The sequence below is a fragment of the Bemisia tabaci genome, chromosome 1, assembly GCF_918797505.1.
Source record: "Bemisia tabaci chromosome 1, PGI_BMITA_v3".
Taxonomy (NCBI): Eukaryota; Metazoa; Arthropoda; class Insecta; order Hemiptera; family Aleyrodidae; genus Bemisia; species Bemisia tabaci.
The window spans coordinates 27487607-27510885 of NC_092793.1; the positions used below are offsets into that span (position 1 = coordinate 27487607).

The following is a 23279-nucleotide window of genomic DNA, read 5'->3' on the forward strand; positions in this document are numbered from 1 at the left end:
TAAAATGCTTGTTGAAGTTTAAGGGAATAAGAATTTGAAATCAAGTCTGCACATAGTGGTTGACCGTAGAAGTTATTTGAACTAGAAACGCCTGCAAAATGACAGAATGCAAATTTCCTTTCTATGCATCGGATTTATTTGTTATGTCGCGTTTAGACTGTAACCGGAGGTGGCAACTGCCACCCATGATCATCCCTGCACTCTCTAGTTGAATACATTTGAAAATAAATAATCAAAAATCAGCTAACTTTGTTTTTTATTGCTTAATCTACTCTTATATTTCTACAGGATGACGAAGCAACAAACACCTTGAAACTTTTCATGAATTTTTCAAACAGTGTATTGCATTCGTCAATGTGTGCTTGTGTTAGCAAGTGAAACGAGATTTTGATTTCAAATCTTGGTGATGACCGTAACACGCAAACATAAGCACCCTCACTGATAAGTGATAACACACTTAAAAATTTACTTACAGGGGCGAATGCAAGGATGATTACCAGTGTAAAAGCAGTCTAGACTATCTAATTAGACTACATATAATAGAAGGAACTATGTGCACAGGGTTTCCGTAAAACATAGATCCTTTTAGCATAAACGCGTCCAATCGTAGACTTATTTCCTAAATTCAATTCGCATGAAAACCCATTTATCATGACACACTGCTACGGTTGGCAGCTGATACCGTCCTCTTTGATAAAGCGAGCGGTCCCCGCTAATGTTTTCAAGTCAATGAACTACGCACTACAAGAAAGAAGACATTACCAGCACGCTACGTCACGTCAAGTGTACGACAACAATTAGCCCCATCCAACGTTATCATTTCTCCTTTCTTCGCGCGATTGACACTACTGCGGCCGTCGCGTCGGTCTGTAATTTATTGGGAACACCTGAAAGGTTAAGGGACGGATAATGGCCTCTCCTCGTCCTTGACAAACTGTGGAGCTTTCGCAATTTTATGTCTCCTCGTTTTTACTTCATTTTCAAATTGCCGCTCGATCAGCCACTTACATTAAATTGAAAGTATTTCGACGGTTTAAGTCGGCAATCACATAACTCGGTTTGCGACGTCGCAGACTTCCTGTCATACTTTATTTTTTAAACCGCGGGAAACTACTCAACGGCAATTCTTTAAACTTCCATGATTTTCCTTCTCTGGGCGACGAAAATTCTGCAAAAACTTCAAGGAAATATGTCAATTTGTTCTCTACTAAAAAAAATAACATAGAGGCGGAGATTTTCGGACACCGCAACCGAGATATGTGATTACGGACTTACGCCGTCGATTAATGCTGAAAGGAACTATATCGACGGAAGACTTTGAAACCACGTATCTTCATTGTGGCGTTTCATTTTCGATCTTGTTTCATTTTTTCGAGGAGGAACTCTAGGTATAGCGTGACATTTTTACAGAATCTTCCTCCAACAGAGAAGAGAATAATCTAGGTAGGATGGAAGATTTAAAGAAATTGCGTCGATTTATTTTTCCATTTAAAAAAAGAAAAAAAATGAAGTATGCCAGGAAATCTGCAACATTTACAAACGGAAATTCGTGGTTTCGCACTTTGGCCATCGATTTGTTGCACGAAAATGATATGCACATACTTAGTTACTTTTAGTATAAATACGTGCAACTAAGGATTAAACGGATTTCAGCGGAACCAGCTTAATTCCATAAGACCAGATTATTATTTATTTTTTCTACCAGAAAACCAAGCAACATCCTGACTTGAACTTGTTTATCTACACTCTCTGCAATCTAAGTCAAATTCAAAGAAAGATTCGAAGCGTTATGTTGTTTGGTTTTATATATTAAAAAAAACCGACAGGAAGTTAGGTAACGTGAAATAAACAGTTAGATTTAAATTTAAACGCGCTCCACATTTAAAATATTTCTTAGCTATCAAGTTTTTTGCCAATAAAAACCGTACGACTAGTGAGCCTTAAACTACTCGTCGCACATTTTGTTCATGTGTCATGCTTGCGATTTGGTTCATTTTTATTTAATATAGCCCTCGTATTTTACTGCAGCTGGAATCAAATGAATGAGGTTGAATTGCCGCGAGCAACTATTACTGCTCGAAAGCCGCTCATATTGCCTACACAAATTATTGCAGGCGAACTGGTCTGACTCCAAGCGCTGTTCTCAAGGACTGTATTTAAAATGCAATCACCACCGATTTCGAGTAAATGAGGCCTAAAGGTCTGAGAAATACGTGTTTGAAGTTTCGAATTTAGATGGATTCTTATGGCGGAGAGAAAGTTCTAACTGACTTTTTTATGCTTAAAAATTGTAATTGAATTTTTCACAGAATATGCATTAAGACTAGTTTTACTTGAGATCATTAATATCTCAATTTTTTCAAAAACTGCACTCATGCGCCTCTTATGTATTGCTATTTACTCCGAAGTCGCGAAAATTACGTAAATAAACAGGTCGTATATTCAGGTTCAAGTTTCCGGCACTTCCCTCCAGAAAATTTCAGCGGAAAACAAGGGTTTCAAACAGATCTATTTTCCGTCAATTGCAAATTTATCTCAAGACGGCACTCCGCACGCTTTTGAAGATCGACAACATTTGGTGGCTGGACACTTGACCCAATTTTTTTCACCCTATACCTAATTTGGCCTACTAATTTAATCCAAGGCATACGTTGGCTATGTTGCTCACGTCGTCCTTCAAGCCCTGCTATACATAAGACAAAAGGAACCGACACAACATGGAAATAGAGTGAGAGAAAGGACCCGCTTTGATGACGGCACAGAGATACAACTATACGTGCTTGATGGATGTCCGTGTTGTATCTGCAAAATTGAAGGCGCAATGCGTAAACTCGCAATGGTCCGCTCTATGCTGTCAATGAGGTATCGCTTGGATTCGAGAGAAAAGGTAAAAAAAGGCCGATTACATCTCGCCTATCTTCGGTTGTGTTGATATTTGATTTTGTACCTTTTTCAATTTGATGTCCTCTTTTTTTAAGATGTATTTGTAATCCGGCTTGGGCATCTAAAGGTTACATTCCATTATTTGGCAAAATCTCAGCACCAATACCATTGCTTACAACTGGACTAAGTAAATTATTGGTTCATAGAGCATTGCACACAAAAAACTATTGTACTAACTTTATGAATGGACAGTGAAAAGTTTGGATCAAACAAATTTGGGTAAAATGTCTGGCCACCCACATTGAGGTGGGAATCGAGAAAATCCTATTGCCATTACTATTCTATACATCCAAGTCTACCGATGGGTTTTAATTCTAACACTAGCTAAAGTCACATTCTTTACGTTTCCTTTTTAGAGTTGTTCTCTTCTATTTTACGATGAGGACTAGGTCTTGTTGTAAATGAATTCTGATTTTTTTTTCAATCAAAGGAAAATGAATTCCATTTCTGACAGCTTGTGGCTATTTTAAATCTAAAGATATGAGTCTTTCGGTAAAGGATATACACTTGAACTTATGTGACCATTAACTCGAGGTTCCTATTAGGAAAAAAGCGAAAAAACTCATGGATAAGTTACTCTACACAGTGACTTAGGCACTAACTAGGACCATCGAAGAGCAAACAAACCGGCTTTTTTTCATTTTTTCTTTTACAGAAGTTATAACCAAATTAATTTACTTATTTGTTGTAGGCCTCATTGAAGACAATGATTGGCAAAAGAAAGAGTGCCACAATTTTTAATTACTGTCATTTTATTTACCTCCATTGAGTGAGGAACTAATCGCGGGGACGTATTCCGAAAAAAACCCAATCATTTTGTATTTCTCATTAAATTTCGAGTTCCCGTAAGTAGTATTAAAAAACCAACTCCCTCAAAGTGAACATTTTATTGCTTGCACACTGGATAAGTAAAGGAGGAAAAACAAAATTCATGATGATATTCAAAATGAGAAATAGTTTACTTCTAGGTACTTACATCATTCAAAATCGAAACATTTTCGCGATTTACCGCGTCGATCGTTCCCACAAATTCTAATACAAAACTTCGTTCCCTCCGGCACAATCATCAAATTATCCTTGATTATCAATCGGGAAACCTTCTATTCCCTAATTTACTCCTTGAATAATAGAATTATTGAATTTTGATGGAATTTCATACACACACACTCGGTTGAAAAATCAAATTTAAACTAGGTACTTTGCGAACCGCGAATTTTTGAGGCTGCCACAGGATCGCAAAGCCTAACCAGCCCGCGTAACTGGGCCTGGAAGTTGAAAAGTCGGCCTGGAGCGCTGTGTACCCCCCTCCCCCTCTCCCTTGTCGGTGCCCAACACAGTTCGTTATCGCTTCAAGTTCTATTTACTGACATATGATTTACCTACTTCGTTCAGACAACAGAACCTCAGTTCCCCCATCACACACACACACACATGGTTCAATCAAACTTACAATGAATATCTGTAACGGATACGTGTGTTTGATGAAGGACCATTTTTTAAATGCAAGGTTCTGTGAAAAGCACACGTATGAAACAATTCCATTTTAACGGTAAAAACTAATCCTTTTTAACTAAGGTCAGAGGATAAAGGTTCCCTCCTGAAAAAGGCATGGTTTGTCACACTGTGAGAAAGAGGATGGGGGGGGGGGGGGGGATATAAAAGTTTTTAGTAGTGCTGTAACTCAGGAGGCAATAGGAGTGCCCCCCCCCCCCAGACACACACACACACACACCACAACACGTCTGTAAGGGAGACATCGCATTGCTAAAAAAAACTTCCACCTCTCCTTCCTCTTCCAAGGTTTTTTATTAAATAAATCCGTCACTAAACCTTATTAAGTAACTTGAAATGACGAAAATGAACTAACTCCAAAACCTGAGGTATCGCATCATTAGGACTGGCAGAACTTTTCTTGTAAAAGCGAAGAAATTACCTTCTTTCGACGAACATTCAGATTAAGGAAGTCATCTGACAAACACCCCCCCCCCCCCTTTCACCCCTCGATCAAAGGATCTTGGCGAGATCGGAATAGCCACGATAGTCATAGTAGCCGCTTTTTTAACGCCATGCAATATTGTCCCAGCACGAGGTTGTTTATTTTCAAGCTTAACTTTGCAGAGTTGGGAGGATGGGAGTGAAGGTTAAAATGAAAACATGATATTTTATAGTCGTACCTACATCTGATCACACCAAGCAACCTAATTTAAATCACGCATGGGTGACATTTACAAGGAGAGTAACGCTCTTCAAAAGCCATTCGTAACTTACCTGAATGCTCCGCTTCAGTCGCATGGAAAATATTTCGGATTTTTCGAATGAATTCTAAAGTGGATGAGGTTAAATATAATCACTACACATTTCATAACATACCTATGTACTAAGAAGAAAGTCCGCACATTTGAATTGTTCGAGAAGTTGCCGGCATTTTGAGAATTAGTTCCATTTCGTTCCATTGTTCCTTGTTATTCATTCGTTCCTTCTCTTTCGGAGTGGAAACATTTATATTTGAACCAAAAGGAGCGTGCGCATGTATTACAATCGGGTGTGAGAGTGTGCGTGCACAGTGTAGTAAACGTTGCACTAGTGTGACAGGAAGATCTGTTTCTTGTCTTTGTGTGAGTGTGAGTCGTAAGTTTACACTGTGAATTCACCGGAGATACAATCCAAAACAACAATGGACCGTGCTTTCGGATGCAGCAAATAATTTTACATAATTTCCCCAAATTAAACAGTTTCTTGTTTCTTATAATTTAAAGTTTCTTCATCCTTGTCAAATAAGTGTGGTCATTCCATTTTATATTGTGAAATCACCCTCTCAAGCTGATTTTTCTGATGGTCACTCATATTTATCAGGTTATAGGTTAAGAAAAAGTTTCATTTTCTGTACTTTTGTCCTCAAATTGTTGCTGTTCAATTTGCCTCTCTTGCTTCAAGTGGTTTCATCATCTTCATTGCAAGATATTGAATTTTCATTTCGTAAGTACCTCTTTCCTTCTTCTTGGTTTCCAGTAGTGGATGGTTATTCATTCCTTCTTGAGTTCGCTAGTTGCAACGTCTTCTCATATCTTATTGCCGAAATGTCAGTACTGCTCCAAAGTTGAATGGTCAAAGCGCATAATTTTTCACATGATGTCAGATCATTTGCCGTGCCATTTTCAAACATATTGGGAGATGATGCTAGAGACTGAAAAAAGGGAAGCCGAACCCGCAAAACCTAGTGACCTTTTTTTTGCTCTTCATCTTTACGCCATAATGAAGTAATTTTCTTGGTTCCCTGAATTAATTCGTGAGCCTTAGCCTTGCTTATGTCTCATGGCACTGTATTTGAGCATCTGGCATCTTCTTTTCAAATGAATAATACTGTAAAATAAACAAGCGTCCTTAATCTAGATTCTATTATTGGGCATATTAAATGTGAAACCCTGAACTAACTCTTTATCACCAATGCACCAAAGAAATCAGTTATTTATTTAAGACAAGTAATCAGGTATCATCGGACTTCCAATGATCTGACTTATTCTCCTGTGAAGCACTTTTCTAATATTTGCAGCCAAGTCTTTTTCCCATAACTTTTCAAGTGAATGCCCCGCAGTAACTGCCAGTTACTTTAAAACTGAATTCTTCAGTAGCCTTTTGGATTATCATGAGTAATATTTAAAAATTTAGCTTGGTCATTACTCAAGACAACACCTTAAATTTCGAGGTTGATATGAATTTTATGTTTAGCCAATACTCCGAATTTCTTGATAGTCCCAACTTGCACCCTTCCCATTCAACCTTAACTATGAATTATCTTTAACAATTGATTAAAAAGGATAATCCTGGAAACAAGAATTGGTGGAGTAATTGCTCCGGATACGTTGGCAGTTGTTTACTTCCTGGGTGAAATAACTCTGCTGCTGTCATTCAACCGAGTTCAAAGACTGAGCACAGGCAGCAACATTGCTGCCATGCGCAGGTACTCAAAAGCACTTGGGTGCGACCATGCGCTAGGTAAGCATTGTAGGTGATGGTCAAAAGTGAGCACGTGCCATTTATCGGATGCAATCTCAACAGCATGCAAGAGTGAAGGAATAAACTTGCATTTTACTAAATAGTAATAAAATGATCAGTACATGATGACTGAAAATCAAAAAATTGAAGACGGAAGTCTGCAATCACATATTTCGTTTGCGACGACTGAAAATCTCCGCCTCTAGGTTATTTCTTTAATGGAGAACAAGTTGTCATCATTCTTTGAAGTTTTTGCAGAATTTTCTTTGCTCAGGGAAAAAAAATCACTGCAGTTTTAAAGAATTGCCGTTGAGTAGTTTCTGTTTAAAAAATGAAGTATGACAGGAAGTCTGCAACGTCGCAAACCGAGTTATATGATCGTCGACTTACACTGTCAAAATGTTTCAGTTTTCATTGAAAACAAGGCCTTTTCAAGTAGATGGAAGCTCTGAGCTCATTTCCAAGATAAACAGACTTTCCGAAGTTTTAAGAGAAGCTTTGATTTATGATGTGATAAGAAATAAGTTTGTATCAGTGTCATGATCAACCTACCTTCTTAATTGTAATTTCGCCTTCTTTTTGCAGGTCTATACTCTCACAAAATTCAACTTTATCACATCAACAGTTAACAAAAACTTCTGAAATAAAATGTGCTCCAGTTGAACTGGTCTACCAATAGTTTTGGTTACATAAAAATCATTTCTTTTGCCTTCAAGGCACTCTCAAATCCAAGTCTTGCCTGCAAGAAATGCTCCTATGTCTGGTATGATTAGGAGCAAAGCTTGTGATATAAGGCACAAAAGAGGTCAAGGTGATTATCAAAGTGAGCCTGAAAGGAAAAGATTCAAGGAAGAAATTAATATGACTGATGCAGCCAGTCAAAAGGCTGCTAATTTCTCTGCTCTTCTCACGAGGCCGAATGGAGTTCAGAAGGGATCTTCTAATCTCAAATCAAGCACTGCAAAGAAATTAACTATTAAAAATTTCAAAGGTAATTTTTTCTTTAGCTACCTTTTCCATGTCAATTCATTGAAAATCTTCCTGATTCTACCGAGACTTTACCTATTTACAAAATTGATTTTGTGAAGTGAAAGGGAAAATCATTAAGGATTTATTAACCCACCAAGGTGAGGTACAAGTCTTCTTTCAAGACCTAATAAATTTTGTAATCTTTTGTCACCAAAAATTTGTCTACCTTTCATCCTCCAAACGTTGAAGGAATGGGTCAACCCTTAACTTCTATTTTCTTCGTCAGCTCAGTTTTCACCACTCAAAATGTCTCTCTGTAAGAATTATCTAAAACAACTAATGCCAAAATTGAAGAGACTGGTCACCTACTTCTAGACAAACCAATGCAATCAAGTAATTTTTTTTTCCTAATTTTCAGATAAACCAAAACTACCAGAGAACTACCAACAAGAAACATGGGAGAAACTGAAGGAAGCTGTGATAGCCATTCAAACATCTAAATCTATCAAATACAGCCTTGAAGAACTCTATCAGGCTGTCGAAAACATGTGTAATCATAAAATGGCTGCCACGCTGTATACAAATCTAGCAGGTAATTTTAATATGCTTGACAAAACAATGAGCATGGACACTTCTTTCTTTTAGGCATTAACTCCAATCATGTTGTCTTTTTCATCTACGTTACCATTAAGGTATTTCATTTATTTTTATAATATTTTTATTTTAAAAGGTGTATAGACAAAACATACAATGTCAAACCAAAATGTGTTTATTTGTACAAGTATATCAACAATGAAATAAAGTTGGTCAAAAAGGAAGCATGATACTAATTCTTTCCAACTGTTACAATGCCGCAAAATGTTAGGGTGGGTCTTTAAAGTATTTAAAGCAGTAATTACTTCCTAGATTAGGCAGCGGATCATCAAAAAAATATCCACCTGTTTATAAACAGATGTACCACATGAAGTTTAATGCAGGTTTCAATTTTTATTTGTCAATGCTGTTATGCTCATTTAATCTAGCCGTATTTTTGCATATTCTCTCGGATTTTCAAGATAATTCTGCTCTCCTCTCAGATTTTAATTTCATGGCTTTATTTTTTGTATTTTATTTGTTAACAGGTCTAATAGAAGCAGATGTGAAAGCCAGTATCGAACAATTCACAACAGATTCAATGGACAGATTAATTTTCCTGAAGAACATGAATGATTGTTGGCATGCTCATTGTCAACAGATGATAATGATCCGCAGCATATTTCTTTTCCTGGACCGCACCTACGTTCTTCATAATCCTGCCATTCATTCAATTTGGTAAGTCATGAGTTGTAAATGTAGCTCAGCATCAGTATTTTCCGAGACATCCACTGAAAATCGGAAAAAAGTACAGCTCCTAAATGTTGTCTCCTATGTACACTTGCATTTTATGAAAGGTTTCATTCACATAACTTGATAAAATACTGGCATGAATCTTCATTTCAACCTTTTTATATTAACTCGTCTCAGTGCATAAGCCTTGTAGCTCTTAGAAGGATATCTTTCTGACTATATCTCCAAGTGTATTATTTGGAGGATACTTCAGCTTATGCTTTTTTATTTTTATTTAAAAAATAGAAGGGTAAAAGAGGACACCCCTTTGCTTGTTGTATCAATACCTTGAGTGGAAAATATTAGTCAGTTCTATTGTCACTCTTCATGGATCTGATCTAAAAAAAATTGAAGAAAATAGTGGAAAGTTGAAATTTTACCTCTAACGAATGTGTGATGAAAAAATGTAAAGATCGGTCAGTTGAGAACTGAGTGCTGGTCTTTTGTACATTTATCATACACTTTTGTGACTGATTAGTGTTCAGCACTTCCAATGTACCTTATCATGTGCTATTCCAATATTTTCTCAGGAGAAAATTAGTGACGTTCGATACAGCATGAAAAATTGCACATTCTTAAATCATTGTGCACAAGTCATTTCCTTAAATCAGGAATTTCCAACTTAATTAAAAAATCAAGTGAAAGATTCTCTGGTAACGCAAGGGACTGGTGCAAGTTTCTTATTATTTTCTGTCAGCAGGAAGGAGATCTCTGACATAAATTCATTATGTTAATATGTTTTGGTTTTTTCACAGGGATATGGGTCTAGAACTGTTTCGAACTCATATTGCGTTGAATACTCGAATCCAGTCAAGAATAGTTCAGGGCCTCTTGTATTTAATAGATCAAGAAAGAAGTGGTGATACTGTGGATAGGACTCTGTTAAAATCTCTGTTACGAATGCTTTCTGATCTACAAGTGTACAAAGAAGCTTTTGAAGTGAAGTAAGTTCTAGTGTTCTTTTTTTTAATTGATCTCCAATAGAAATGAAGTAAAAACATTTGTAAAATAAAATAATAGAATAAAAAATGAAATGCAAACATCCACAGAAAAAGAGTCTTGGTGTTTGAGTTTGTGATGCAATTTTACACTATTTGCTATCCCACCAAGCTTGACTCTAGACAGTCAGGTCCTCTTTTGGTTGATTGTCACAGTTGTCGGATAGAACTTTGGAACGGCTAAAATAATTCATTTTTTTTAATTTGTAGCCAAAATGTTTCAGCTGTATGTAGATGGAATTTGAAACTTAAATAAAATTGTCAAGTTCAGAGCATGAAGGTCTAAAGATTGGGGGCTGAATGCGAAAGATGGACTTTTCAATTTCGATATTAAAAAAGCTGTGATTTTGTTTCATTCTATGCAAGGAAAACTAACCAAAATGTTTCCTCGCAATTTTGTGTGATTTTCTAAAAGGAGTGACGAAAATTCACAGCAAATAACAGGAACTGTCCATTAGTTTACCTTTGAATAAATGTAATCTAAACAAAGGCTTACAAAATAACGATCTTAGATACACATCTTTTGACCTTAGCTATCAATTTACAAATATTTTACAAATTTGCAATAGGTTACTGAATAGACAGATTACAAACAAGAATTGAAGCCATGGCTGCTAATCAACGGCATATGGTTTTCAAGACTCTCTTGCTAATCTAAAATGTATGTACAACAGTCAATTTTTATTGATTTTCTGGCCCTAAACTATTTTTAAAAACTTAACTTTATTGCTCTTATGAGGCAAATACAAAAAATGAATATCCCAAGGCTTTATGTTAAAGTTGTTTAAAGAAACAAAAAAGGCCAACAAAAAATTTCATGAACTAAAATTTTCCCTTTTAATAGAAATATTTCTTTGTTTTTCTCTCTTCTTTTTTTCCTCTTCTTTAATTTTGATTGTTTTGATAAATTCTTCCTTAGATTTTTGCAAGCAACTGAACGTCTATATTCCGCAGAAGGGCAGAGATTAGTTCAGTCTCTCGATGTGCCAGAATATCTTCACCATGTAGACAAAAGACTTTTAGAAGAAAAAGAAAGAATTTTACATTATCTGGACTCTGCTACCAAGTAAGATTGCAGTTGTTTTTCTTTTTCTGTCTCTAACTTTTGACCAAGGACAGATCCTTGTTTTTCAAGCCTCTACTCTGAGGATTCTAATGACTTTTAGGGACAAAAGGTAGCTTTTTCCTCACCATGCAGTTTCTTCACACCATGGTCATTATTTTTTATGGTTTATCATGAGAGATGGAGCCTTTGTCTCCAGAGAAAAATATTCAATGAAGCTATTTTTGCTTAATTGGCACAAACGCTTAGGTTTAAAGTAGAGAAATCTGACTAGTTTCCTGTCGTATAACTAGTTGTAAACATATTTTACATTTTTCTACGATCAATATGTCTAGACGTTTTTCTCTCCTGCCAAGATTTGTGTTTATTCCCTTTTTTTTCATATCAATCTCGATTCAATGTATAGTTTTATTAAATCTATTTTGGGTGTTTTGTTTTTGTTTACATTTGAACCAACAAAACAGCGAAATGGAACAATGTGAGCACCCACTAAATCCGTGTATTCAAACCAATAGATACTAACTAATTGAGTTGACCCAATATACATGTATGTGTCGCAGGCAATTAGTCAAATCAGGCATTTAGTCAAATGCCTAGGCAAATAGTCAAGAAATGTAAGAAACTAACGAAGTTCACTATTTGCCTAGGCATTTGACTAAATGCCTAGGCGCTTGATTAAATTCCTAGGCATTTTATTAAATGCCTGAGCATTTGACAAAACGCCGAGAGGTGATCAGGCACATAGTCAAATGAACGGACCGGGGCTAGAGGTGCTTCCATCGCATTTTGAACCGATCACCGTACACGGCTCTGTTTGGTTTCGGAACCGAAAATGGGTCTTGGAAGCACCAATATACCATCCTCCATTCTTGCTAAATTAACGACTGAAGAAGATTTTGAAAACTTGCAGAACAAAGGGAATGAAGAAAGAAAACGCTCTAGGGATTCAAATGAGCCGGAACCATCGGATGCACCTGTAGAAAAAGCTGCTAGATTGGAAGATGACATAAATGATGTCCCTTGCTGTAACTGTCAGACAGGTGGTAAAACTGAACAGTGTTCGACATGTCCTAATGTCTGCCATACACAATGTGGGCAAACTACCCTCGAAGACGGGCAAACATCCCTTACCTTCCTTTGTAACTTATGCCAGAATGAAATAGTAATTCGTCAGACACGTTCTGAAACTCATGAAAGGCAAAAAGATGCAGCAGCTGGCATGGCAGAATCAAGTAAAAAACTTAGCCGTCCCAAAAGTCGATAGAGGGCCTCTTGATCATCAGAATGTACAAGGTTTCGTAACAGATATTCGTAACGGAGTTTACCAAGTCGGAACTATTGGTGGAATCATAAAAAAATTGGTGCGCCAGACCTGACCTTCGACGAATCGACTGTGTTGATTTCGACTTTTCACAAATTCCGCGAGAAAAATTCATATCGATCCGTGAGGCGGTTGCAGCCGGCTCTATGTTTGGCGGCCAAGGTGTTATGAAGTGTTCCTGTAAGCCAAGCAATTTGACTATTTGCCTGATTTTTAACGAGTTTCACTATTTGCCTAAAGGCCATACGGCATTTAGTCAAATGCCTAGGCTCTTTATCAAATGCCTAGGCACTTTATTAACTGCCTAGGCGAATAGCCAAAGTGGGTTTTCGGTAAAATTTGACTATTTGCCTAGGCATTTGACTAAATGCCTGATTTGACTAATTGCCTGCGACATATGTTTACTCATGATGTGTAATTTTTCAGAGTACCTTTGATTCATACTGTGGAATGGCAGCTGTTAAATGGTCATCTTAACACCATATTACAGAAAGGACTGGATAACTTACTAGAAGAAAATAGAATCCAAGACCTCACACTTCTTTACAATCTTTTCAAGAGAGTTAAAAAAGGATTAAATGAACTTTGCAGTAGCTTTAATGCTTATATTAAGGTATTTGAAATTAATTCATTAATTTTATTCTGATCTATCGAAAAACATTGTCAATGAATTCTGCTTGCCGCTTGATGCCCGGAACTCTTGCATGCCATTAAGAGTTTGATTTAATCACTTTTTCTTTTGTAAAATTTTGAAAGAAACACAAAGTTGATTTCTGTGAAATGAACTCCCAAGCTCAAAAAAACTCTTAAATTTGAGGCGGCAATGGAGGAAATTCCGTCGGCTACACTTAGAATCCACCTCTGTATCCAGTTAAACTCTCCATTTACCGATAGGGAGCAAATACATCAGTAGGGTTGCCACTTTGTTTAGGGACTCCAAGGTTAGAACCACAGCAACTCTGCTAGTGCATTTACTCCCTATCTATACATGGAGAGTTAGACTGAATGTAAAGGTGGACTCTCAACGTGGCTAGGGATCCCCTCCATTACAGCCTCAATTTTTATTTTTCACAACAAGGCTTTTTTTGAGCTTGGAAGTTTGTTTTAGAGAATAACAGTGCCACCATTGTGTTTTTCACAGAATTTTATATCCGAGGAAGTACTTAGATTGTAAATCCCTGATGCAATCAAAAGCTTACTTGTTTTCCTTCCTGATTCTTTTTAAATTAAATGTAACTATTGATGTACAGAGTATATCTTGCCCCTTTTTTTTTTGCATCCACAGGGTCTTCAAAATTAATGGAGTTTCAAGATTCACTTTTTATCACTTCGTATCACTATTCTTTTTGTACTCTCGGACATTTTTTTTGATTATCCATGCTCAGTGTTTCAAGCTAAAAACCTTGAAGTACGGTTTTAGAAGCACATATTATGAAATTTATCCCTTGGAAACTCTAGAAATATCTCAATTGGCGAAAAACACTATTCCTCAAACTTGTAATAGTTACATGGAAATAGTCCTCAAAAGCTTATAACCTCTTTTAGTTGATCTAATTTCACATGTCACCTCTATGTTGCAGAAAACTGGTCGAACCATTGTGATAGATCCAGAAAAAGACCGAACTATGGTTCAGGAACTTCTGGACTTTAAGGACAAGATGGATCAAGTCATTATTACATGTTTTCAGTCCAATGAAAAATTTAGTAATAGTTTGAAAGAAGCATTTGAATATTTCATCAACCAGAGAGCCAACAAACCTGCCGAGCTTATAGGTAATGGACAAATACCTTGGATCATGAAAATTCTGTCTTTATTTGTTGCATGACAATACACAATGAAATCAAAAAGTCTTAGTTTGGATCCCAAAGCAGTTATTTTAGGAAGACTTCTATTAACAATTTATAACGCCTGCTCAGAAACACAAAACGCAAAACAGAGGGGGAACAAATGTTAGTCAATAAATGTTAGTCTTTTATAAATCTTGCAAGTTCCTGAGTGTATATATACACTTAAGGGCCAAGTTTGGCTGGCTAGTTTGGTTTGACATGATCAATGATTAAAAAATCGAGCCACAAGCCAAAATAAATAATAGAATATAGTATTTCAAAAGACAAGTAGATGAGAAAAAATGCAACTTTCAAAAAACAAAGCAGACGTTTCAGTTTCATTCCTAAGTGTGCCGGGTGTTCCAGACCACCGGTTTACTATCTTTTTCCCAGTAATGGCCGAAAATTGAGCTTCACAACGAAAACTTCTAAGGTTAAATCAACCCCAAAGAATTCAATTTATCAGCATAAAGAAACAGAGATCTGGAGATATTTTTTATCATCCTCCTCAAAATTTTAAGAGAAATAGTGTGGATCCAGCACTATTTTACCACCTAATTACAATTTTACTTTCCAACATTAAATAACAGGATCAATTGCACAGGTTGCATCTTCAGGGCTCCTCGCTGCGCTAATCAAAACCATTCTCATACCAAATTGAGTAATCTTTGAAAACAGCCTACTGTTGCCCCATGTCTGATTGCAGAAGATAGTGGCAAACTTGTTTCTTTGAACTGCACCAATAGAGGAATCTCGTCAATTGGACCACCCTTAGCCTACAGTCACAGCCTATCTTCACTCTGCCACGGAATCATACTTTAACTTTTAATTTTTTCTTCCTTTTTCCAGCAAAATTCGTTGATTGCAAACTAAGAGCTGGTAACAAAGAAGCTACAGAGGAGGAACTCGAAAGGTTATTGGACAAAATCATGGTTCTTTTTAGGTTTATTCACGGCAAGGATGTTTTCGAAGCTTTTTACAAGAAGGTAATAATCTTGAACTGTTAAATATCTTAAAAACCTTATATACATATGACACCCGACGCCATTCTTTGGTATTGAAACATACTTTAAAACATGGAGGAATTTTCATGATTGAAGTTGTTTGATATTGTAAGTTTAGGCTTTCAAAAACTGAAAAATTAGTCATTTATATGATTCATGTGATAATCTGCCACATGATTTTTTATTTGAGTCCCACTAGTAAATGACTTCAAATTTCCTCCATTTCATGTGTGTGGTTGATGAGTTTAGTAAATGATTCCTCTCAAAATTATGATTTTTCTTCGTTGTTTTGGTACTTACTATCCTTTTTTCTGCTTTTTTTTTCTTTACTGAGCGAAGAAGGAGAGTCTATACGGAGTACTTTTTTTTTTTTTTTCATACACTTTTGCCTTGAACCCAGATTTCAGAGAATATGGATGGTTAGAGGCCTGACTGGATAGGGAAGAATTGGAACAGGAGTTGAGCCTTGGGCAAGAAGTTGTGTACGTTGGCGCGAGATTGCGCAGCGAGCGTGATTCCCATACTACTGCGCTGATTGGCCAAGCGAGAGTTGCGGAGAGATGATATATGAAAAATTGCCTATGTAGAGGTGGTCCGGCAGGAACATACCCACCGCCTGTCACTGGAAAACAATAGAAAATTGTAGTTGTGCTCGTTGCATGCAAGCGCTTCTGTTTCAATTTCTTAGCATTAACACGAGCCTCTGACTTTCCATATTCTTTACTAGATTTTTATGAAGTCCATGTGTTAAATGGAAGCTGGCTTGTGACCATGGCAATATTTTTCCTCCAAAAGAAATGTTTCAGTATGATTTACAGACTGTTTTATCTGTTTCAGGACTTAGCTAAGCGACTTCTTGTTGGCAAGTCAGCAAGTGTAGATGCAGAAAAAAGTATGCTGTCTAAATTGAAACAAGAATGTGGTGGTGGATTCACTTCAAAGTTGGAAGGAATGTTCAAAGATATGGAGTTAAGTAAGGATATTAATGTCGCTTTTAAACAGGTAAGATCTTCATTTTCTTTTTTTGTGCTCTTTGCAACTCGCCTATCAATTTCAGATAGATCAAAATAAAGCTCAAATGATGTAAATAAAAAAAAACGAGAATGGGTTTCTTAATTGCTGCGTTTCAGTATGTTTTCTCTCATTGTAGGATAGGTCACAAAAAATTTGAAAAGTCATTCTCCAACACAATTACAAGTTAATATCCATTTATGATGAAGTCAGCCCCAAAATTTTGCAACAAAATTTGTCAGTTTCCTATCCTCTGAATGACCTAGTCTTTTAATTATAATACACTATTTGCGCACCTTCAATGATTAATTGTCATGAGGTAGGTTGGAAAGAAAAAGGATTAGAAATTGCTCATTCATTCTTCAACTAGAATGGTTTGAGGATGGAATTAAGTTGGTGCTCCTGCTTTGTTTTACTAAAGCTAATGATCAATTGATCATAGCCAAGGTGATGTCATGGCTCTGCATTATTCAGAGCATTATCACTGCAGAGGGAAAATCTCATCCAGAGCATAATTTCCCTCTTGGAGTCATGCTGTTTGGCCCATCACCAGTTGTGTCCAATCACAAAGCAACTTAAGAAACGTTTTGGGTTCAACTGAACCCATCATTAGCACAGCACAGTTCTCCGATTTTCTACTTCCACTCACAGAGAGATCTGAAAATTTAAACGGAGACTTTGGCAAGCAGACGTGGCAGCCAGCAAGCCAGTACGAAGACCATTATCGAAGCAGCACTTCACGAGGATTGCAAGCTGTAATTACAAAGCATAAGCAGTAGAGAAACCAGTTAACAGACATTAATTGGTGATCACACGATCATAGCCAAGGTTCTTTGTTTTGGCCTAAAATGTGTCCATCTTGACTTAAATGAATTCACCAGCTGTATATTTTTGATGTATTCGTTTTTTAACCACTGGTACCTAATCTCATTTCTTTCCCTTTTTTCTTTGTTCAATGTAGTATATTAATAATTTGCCCTCAACGGGAAATGCTTCAAATGAGGTGCCGTTAGACTTAACTGTAAGTATACTAACAATGGGATACTGGCCTACGTATCCAGTCATGGAAGTAACTTTGCCTCAAAGAATGGCCCATTACCAGGATCATTTCAACAAATTTTATCTTGTCAAGCACAATGGACGCAAACTTCAATGGCAACCCACTCTTGGTCACTGTGTCCTTAAAGCAACTTTTACTCAGGTAAGCTTCAGTTCAATTAATTGAAAAAATGCTGAAGTTAATGACGAAACAAGGGTAATAATTTAATCAGAGAGAAATTCTCACAAAATAATGTTGGAGTGAAAATAATTCAACAAAAATTAAAGGAAATAATATCCTAAGCAACCCCCAAAAAATCATCTAAAATTTTTACTGTAAATCTTTGTTTTTTGGGCTCCCTCAGAGCTGGCAAGTTTTTCTGTATGGATAATAATCTCATAGGAAACTCCATAGCTTTTCTGCAAGCCATTATCGGCTGAGGAGTAATGAAACTTCAGCAAAGTTGGTATTAGTAAGATGTAATTCAGTGCAATGCCTATGAGTTATGATCTTTGCTACACAAAAGCGCAGTGGGGTAAGCGGAAATCTTCTTTCTCACTCGCGCTTAAACTGGATGCCCTTTGAGCCCATGAGTAAAAAGAATACTGAAGCTTGCAGCTTGTAGCTTGCTTCACCTAATTTTGTTGCACATGTCGATCCAAAGGACAGCCAGGTAATATGCAAGTGAGGAACAAGAGTTCACTGCATGTCACTGCAAAAGCTAAGTTTCGATCAAAGGATAAGTCATTTTCATGGAAAAATGCAAATTTGAGGAAAGCCTCTGCAAAAATTGACTGGACCGTTCTTTCTGAAGAATGCTAAGGAAGAAAACAAAAAAAAAGAAGTTCTTTTCAAAAATGGCCATAATTCTCCAATATTTGACTCCTTAAAATGAGAACAAGTTGATTATTTGTTGCAAATTTTTCCTTTAATCTCACATCTCCCTTCATTTCTTTACTTTTTCAGGGGAAAAAAGAACTTGTAGTCTCTTTGTTTCAAGCTCTGGTTCTTCTTCTTTTTAATGAGTCTGATAATGTCCCTTTCGAAGACATCAAAGCTGCAACTAGTATAGAGGTAAGATTTGAGGGGTCTTTGACTCATCTTCATGCCTTCGTTTTACTTTTTTTTTTTTTTGAAACTCTTTCTGCTATAAAATTATATCAGGACTGAAAAATCAAAAGCATACGTATGACCTAAACATCAATTGAGCAATCTTCAAAATTCCGAACGAAAGCAGTCAATTTAAAATTACCATCTTTGAAGGCAAAAATACCCACATTCAGAACGTCAAATGACAAAACCGGTTTAAAAAATGTAAAGGAATAAAAAGAGAAATGACGTTCACGGACAGAAAATTGTATACAAACATTGAAGGGACGAGGAAGAATGAATATTACATTAGTAACATTTAGATTGAGGACCCCTGAAGCACATTTCATTGGGTGAAGATCGGAGTCCTATTCACCAAAACATTAAGCACTAACATAATCAGCTGGCTCTTACTCCTTTAGACAGCTCTCTCTCTGTTCCTGGAGTAGGGAAACATAGTAAAATAAATAATTAAAACATTTCAAAGAATCCAGCCCTTGAATGATGGCAATTCTAGCAAGTTGGCAACACAGTTAATACTCTATTTAAATCCATTGAATATATTCACTGTACGTCAGAAGGGCATCCTTGCTTAGAATTGTTTGTTTAACATACATTTAAATGGAGAAAAACAGAGTTGCTAACTCGGAAAAATCACTGTTGCCTTCGAATAACCCATGATGACTGCCTTTGGAAGCTCTGTCTCGGGAGATTGAACTGAAATCGTTTTTAATGTTTTTCAGGATTCTGATTTGAGACGGACTCTTCAGTCGCTAGCTTGCGGTAGAACTCGTGTTCTCTCCAAAATTCCCAAAGGAAGAGATGTAGATGATGGTGATAAATTTATGTTCAATCCTGATTTTACCAACAAATTGTTCCGTATCAAAATTAATCAGATCCAAATGAAAGAAACGGTAAGTTTTTGTATTTTTCTTTTAGCTCGAGTTTTTTTTTATTTTTTATTCTCAATTGTAAAGCTTGTTTTACAGCAATCTTGAATGATAAACATTTACACATATATCAAGCCGCTACCTCAGCGCACTAGTGCGCTCTGCGCCTCCCAATTGCCCCTGGAATCGATCCTCCATGATTAACATAACCCTGTCAACTCTTTGTCGTGCCATGTTTTGAGGGGTGTCACAATGGATTTCTGGATATTTTATAGGCTTAAACTCATTTTTTTTTATTCAGTAGCTAACGACCACTTATTTTGCATGCTTGAAGGAAAAACAATGTGCAATTTTTACGTAGCATAATGAAGCCTTGTTTTGAAATCAAGGCTTTGCAACTAGAGATGTTGATTTTTCAGGGAAGTATCAATACTCGGTATCGATACTGGTAACGACTCTAAGCATCAATACCGGTATCAAGCATCGAGCTGAAGTATCGATACTTTTGAGGTATCGATACTATCTCTAAATTATGCCGTAATACGGACTGTGTGTATGTCAGTTGGCTGTTTACTTCCGCCAGATTTATGCTTCTCTCGAAACCGCCCTTATTCACCTGCTTAGTCAACTATTATGAGCCCTTCATTACTGTTATTGAGCCAAGCTTTTAATATTGTTAATGAAAGTAATCATCTTGAGAAACCTGATTACTCCGTCGCTTGTCACAATGCATAGTGAAGGTAAAACAGAAGAGAAAGAGAGAAGTTGTTAAAAAAGAAAAAGAGGCCTTCTTCATGGCCAAATTAGATTAAGTATTGATATCGTCGATAACGGGGTCTGAGGATCGATACCACACGGTATCGATATTGTTGAGTATCGATGCCAAGTATCGATGAGTATCGATCTAAAATATCAATACTTTGGAAGTATCGGTTAAGTATCGACAACCCTATTTGCAACTCTATATACTTGTTTAACATTTTATTTGCCTGTTTTTTGACAGCCTGAAGAGCAAAAAGCAACAGAAGAAAGAGTTTTCCAGGATAGACAGTATCAAATAGATGCAGCAGTTGTTAGGATTATGAAGATGAGGAAGTCACTCTCTCATAATCTTCTAATTAGTGAATTATATAATCAGCTTAAGTTTCCTGTCAAAGTAAGTGAAAAGTTATTCTTTGTTTTTGCGATCTTTAGAGTTGGTAGCAACTGGAAAAAGTCAAGGTTTTTTTTTCTTTCTTTTTAATAGGCAGGAAATAGAGATTGGATGCTAATATCGCTATTTTATCATTATAGACAGTCTGGCAGGCTGATTAATTTGCATCGATAACTCAAATCAATTGCTGACATGAGTAATCGGCTGAATCATAGAAAAGATTTGGGTTGGATTTGGTTTCAAGATTGCTCAAATCCAAATGTAAATCAATTAATCCTTTGAAAGCGACGTCTTGCAGACATGAATGGTTCAAAGCCATGTGCATAACATTAATATCATGCTCTGAAACTAACAAAGTCTGCAAAAATTTTCTCTTGGAAGGCGCCAGGAAATTCTCGGGTCCTCTAGTAGGATTGGAATATTCTCCATTTTGCCTGTAAGATGAACAGTAAATCAAGAAAAATTATCTTGAATAATGGCAACATGCACAATAATTTGAACTCGTAAAAATTATTTCAGCTCACGTATTAAAAACTAAGTTTTGATTTTAGAATTTTTTCGGATTCAATCCAACTCTTTGATGTTATTAAAAATATTGTCAATTACAGGTGTATTCAATCTGTTCTGTTCAGAATATGAAAAAGTGGTTGAAAGTCACTAATTTCTTTCACGGAATAGTCTAAAAGGGCTTGATACTTTTCCTTAAGACTTCAAAAACTATTTCATCCCAGCTACTTATTAATCCCCCAATTTTTCTTTCCTTCCTCCTTTTAAAACTTTAATGTTATTTCAGTGGAAAAGACCTCATCATCCATAGTTACAAAATTAGATTTGTGTTTTCGCACTGACGAAAACTCTCATTTAGAAAGATGAATTGTATTGCTACAGAATGGAGAACCTTCTTCCTATAGCAAAATACTTCAGCACTCAACACCGCCACAAAATACAAAACTGCGGTTCAAGAACATTTTTCTTCTCTAGATTGCGACATTTGAATTGCATATCTCCTTCTTGTCCTTACTGAAACCTGTTGAATTCCTCGAGTTTTTAATCTTTGGTTGTGTTCTTTTTCAGCCTGCTGATTTAAAGAAAAGAATAGAGTCATTGATAGACCGAGACTACATGGAGCGGGACAAAGACAATGCAAATCAGTATAACTACATGGCCTAGTCGGTAACTTCACCCGTACACTTCTTTCCTCTCTTGAGGAAATTTTTTGGATCAGCTGTAAAAACTCAATGATAACGATGGAGTCATAGATTGACCATAACTGTTCTCTTGAGAATCAGTTTCTGTAAAACCGCATGGCCTATTTGCTGTTTTTACCTGCAGTTTTTTTTTTCAATACTAAGAGATATTTTTGAGTCTATCTTGAGAACTAACAATTAGAATAACTCTTGGTATAGACCTAGAATGCGATGAAACGGACAAAGACAACATGAATTAGTACAACTTTATGGCCTAATCGCTATCTTCACCAACGCTTTTCTCTCACTCCTTGAGTGGTACCAATTAGATCTTAGGATGAAAAACTGAGCAGTCACACAAAATTGAAAAGTGTATTTAAATCCTCTGTAATATCAATTGGATAGAAATCTGTTGATAAAAAAATTTAAAATATTTTAAAAAAAGGAAAAAAAATAATTTGTATAAATTCTGTACTTTAATACCTAATTATAATAAACATTTTTCTTAAGGTAAATTAGCGTCTTCATTTATTTATTTTTTTATCTCTGAATAATGGACCACTGGACCAGGTATAAATTTAAAAACCCTCATACGAGTTTCCTCTTCAAAATTTCAGGAAGAAAGAACATGATTCATGGAACAAAAATTACTAAAATCAACTCGTAACCAAGATATTGACGTTTTTGATCAGCACTGGTTATGACATACTTGAATTTCTCGTTCACAAGATGTACCGAAGTCAACATGAATAAAATAGCGCACTATGACGGCTCTTGCCGGCTTCATAGTGTTCCTTCCTTAACCTGTGTTTTTTAAATTGTAAGCAACATGTCATACCACGGAGATTGAGATTGTCTTATTCTCATACCACTGAGACTGATATGGTGAAGTTTAGTGTGTAAATTAACTCAAGATAATGGTTTTTTTACCAGCGAGAAGTTTGAATTTATGCATCAAGAAACGTTAATATCTTGGTCAAAAATTATGCTTTTTCAATAATTTTAATGGCTTAAATTGTGTTTGCAGTGAAATTTTGATGAGAACATCTACCACAATACTCAAATTTCTGCTTTGTCTCTAGGATCACATTTTTCATTCATTCTTTATCCATAACCTGAGTCACTTTTGATTTAGTCAAAATATTAATCAATGTCGACTAAGGACAGGTCTTAACCTCTATGTCAAGGCAGGATGCCTTAATCAAGGCTTCCTTGAAGAAACCGAATACCGCCCTACTGAAGCCAATGTAAATGTATGTTGACGACCACTGCCCTCAAGATGTACACTATTAAGTGGACCTTTAGAGATTGACACTTTTGATCGGCGTTATTGTCTAATACGGCATTAACGCCATGGTATCACAAAGAAAAATAATTATGTGCACAAAACGCGTAACACGGAGGCCTGCCTATATTCAAGTGTCAAA

The 23279-nt window shown here is 36.3% G+C and overlaps 2 protein-coding genes across 3 annotated transcripts in view; one reads left to right on the top strand and one right to left on the bottom strand.

Annotated features, from left to right (window-relative positions):
* The window catches only part of LOC109041322 (uncharacterized), a 99631-nt gene extending 94196 nt beyond the window's left edge, over positions 1-5435 (bottom strand). The window contains exon 1 of one of the 2 annotated variants that reach the window (XM_072298985.1): positions 5212-5435. The gene's annotated coding sequence lies outside the window, so the exon portion shown is untranslated. Of the gene's footprint in view, positions 1-3919; positions 4382-5211 lie in introns of those variants that run through there. The other variant, XM_019057640.2, reaches the window with a different exon arrangement.
* Positions 5436-5607: 172 nt separating this feature from the next.
* Positions 5608-22367, top strand: Cul4 (cullin 4). Its single transcript, XM_019057627.2, has 15 exons — positions 5608-5919; positions 7522-7927; positions 8324-8497; positions 9027-9216; positions 10026-10214; positions 11188-11334; positions 13079-13265; positions 14233-14425; positions 15329-15465; positions 16321-16485; positions 17456-17695; positions 18500-18607; positions 19366-19536; positions 20516-20668; positions 21740-22367. Exons 2-15 carry the CDS (start codon positions 7693-7695, stop codon positions 21833-21835), a joined length of 2385 nt encoding a protein of 794 aa, XP_018913172.1. The 5' UTR covers positions 5608-5919; positions 7522-7692; the 3' UTR covers positions 21836-22367.
* Positions 22368-23279: the final 912 nt, after the last annotated feature.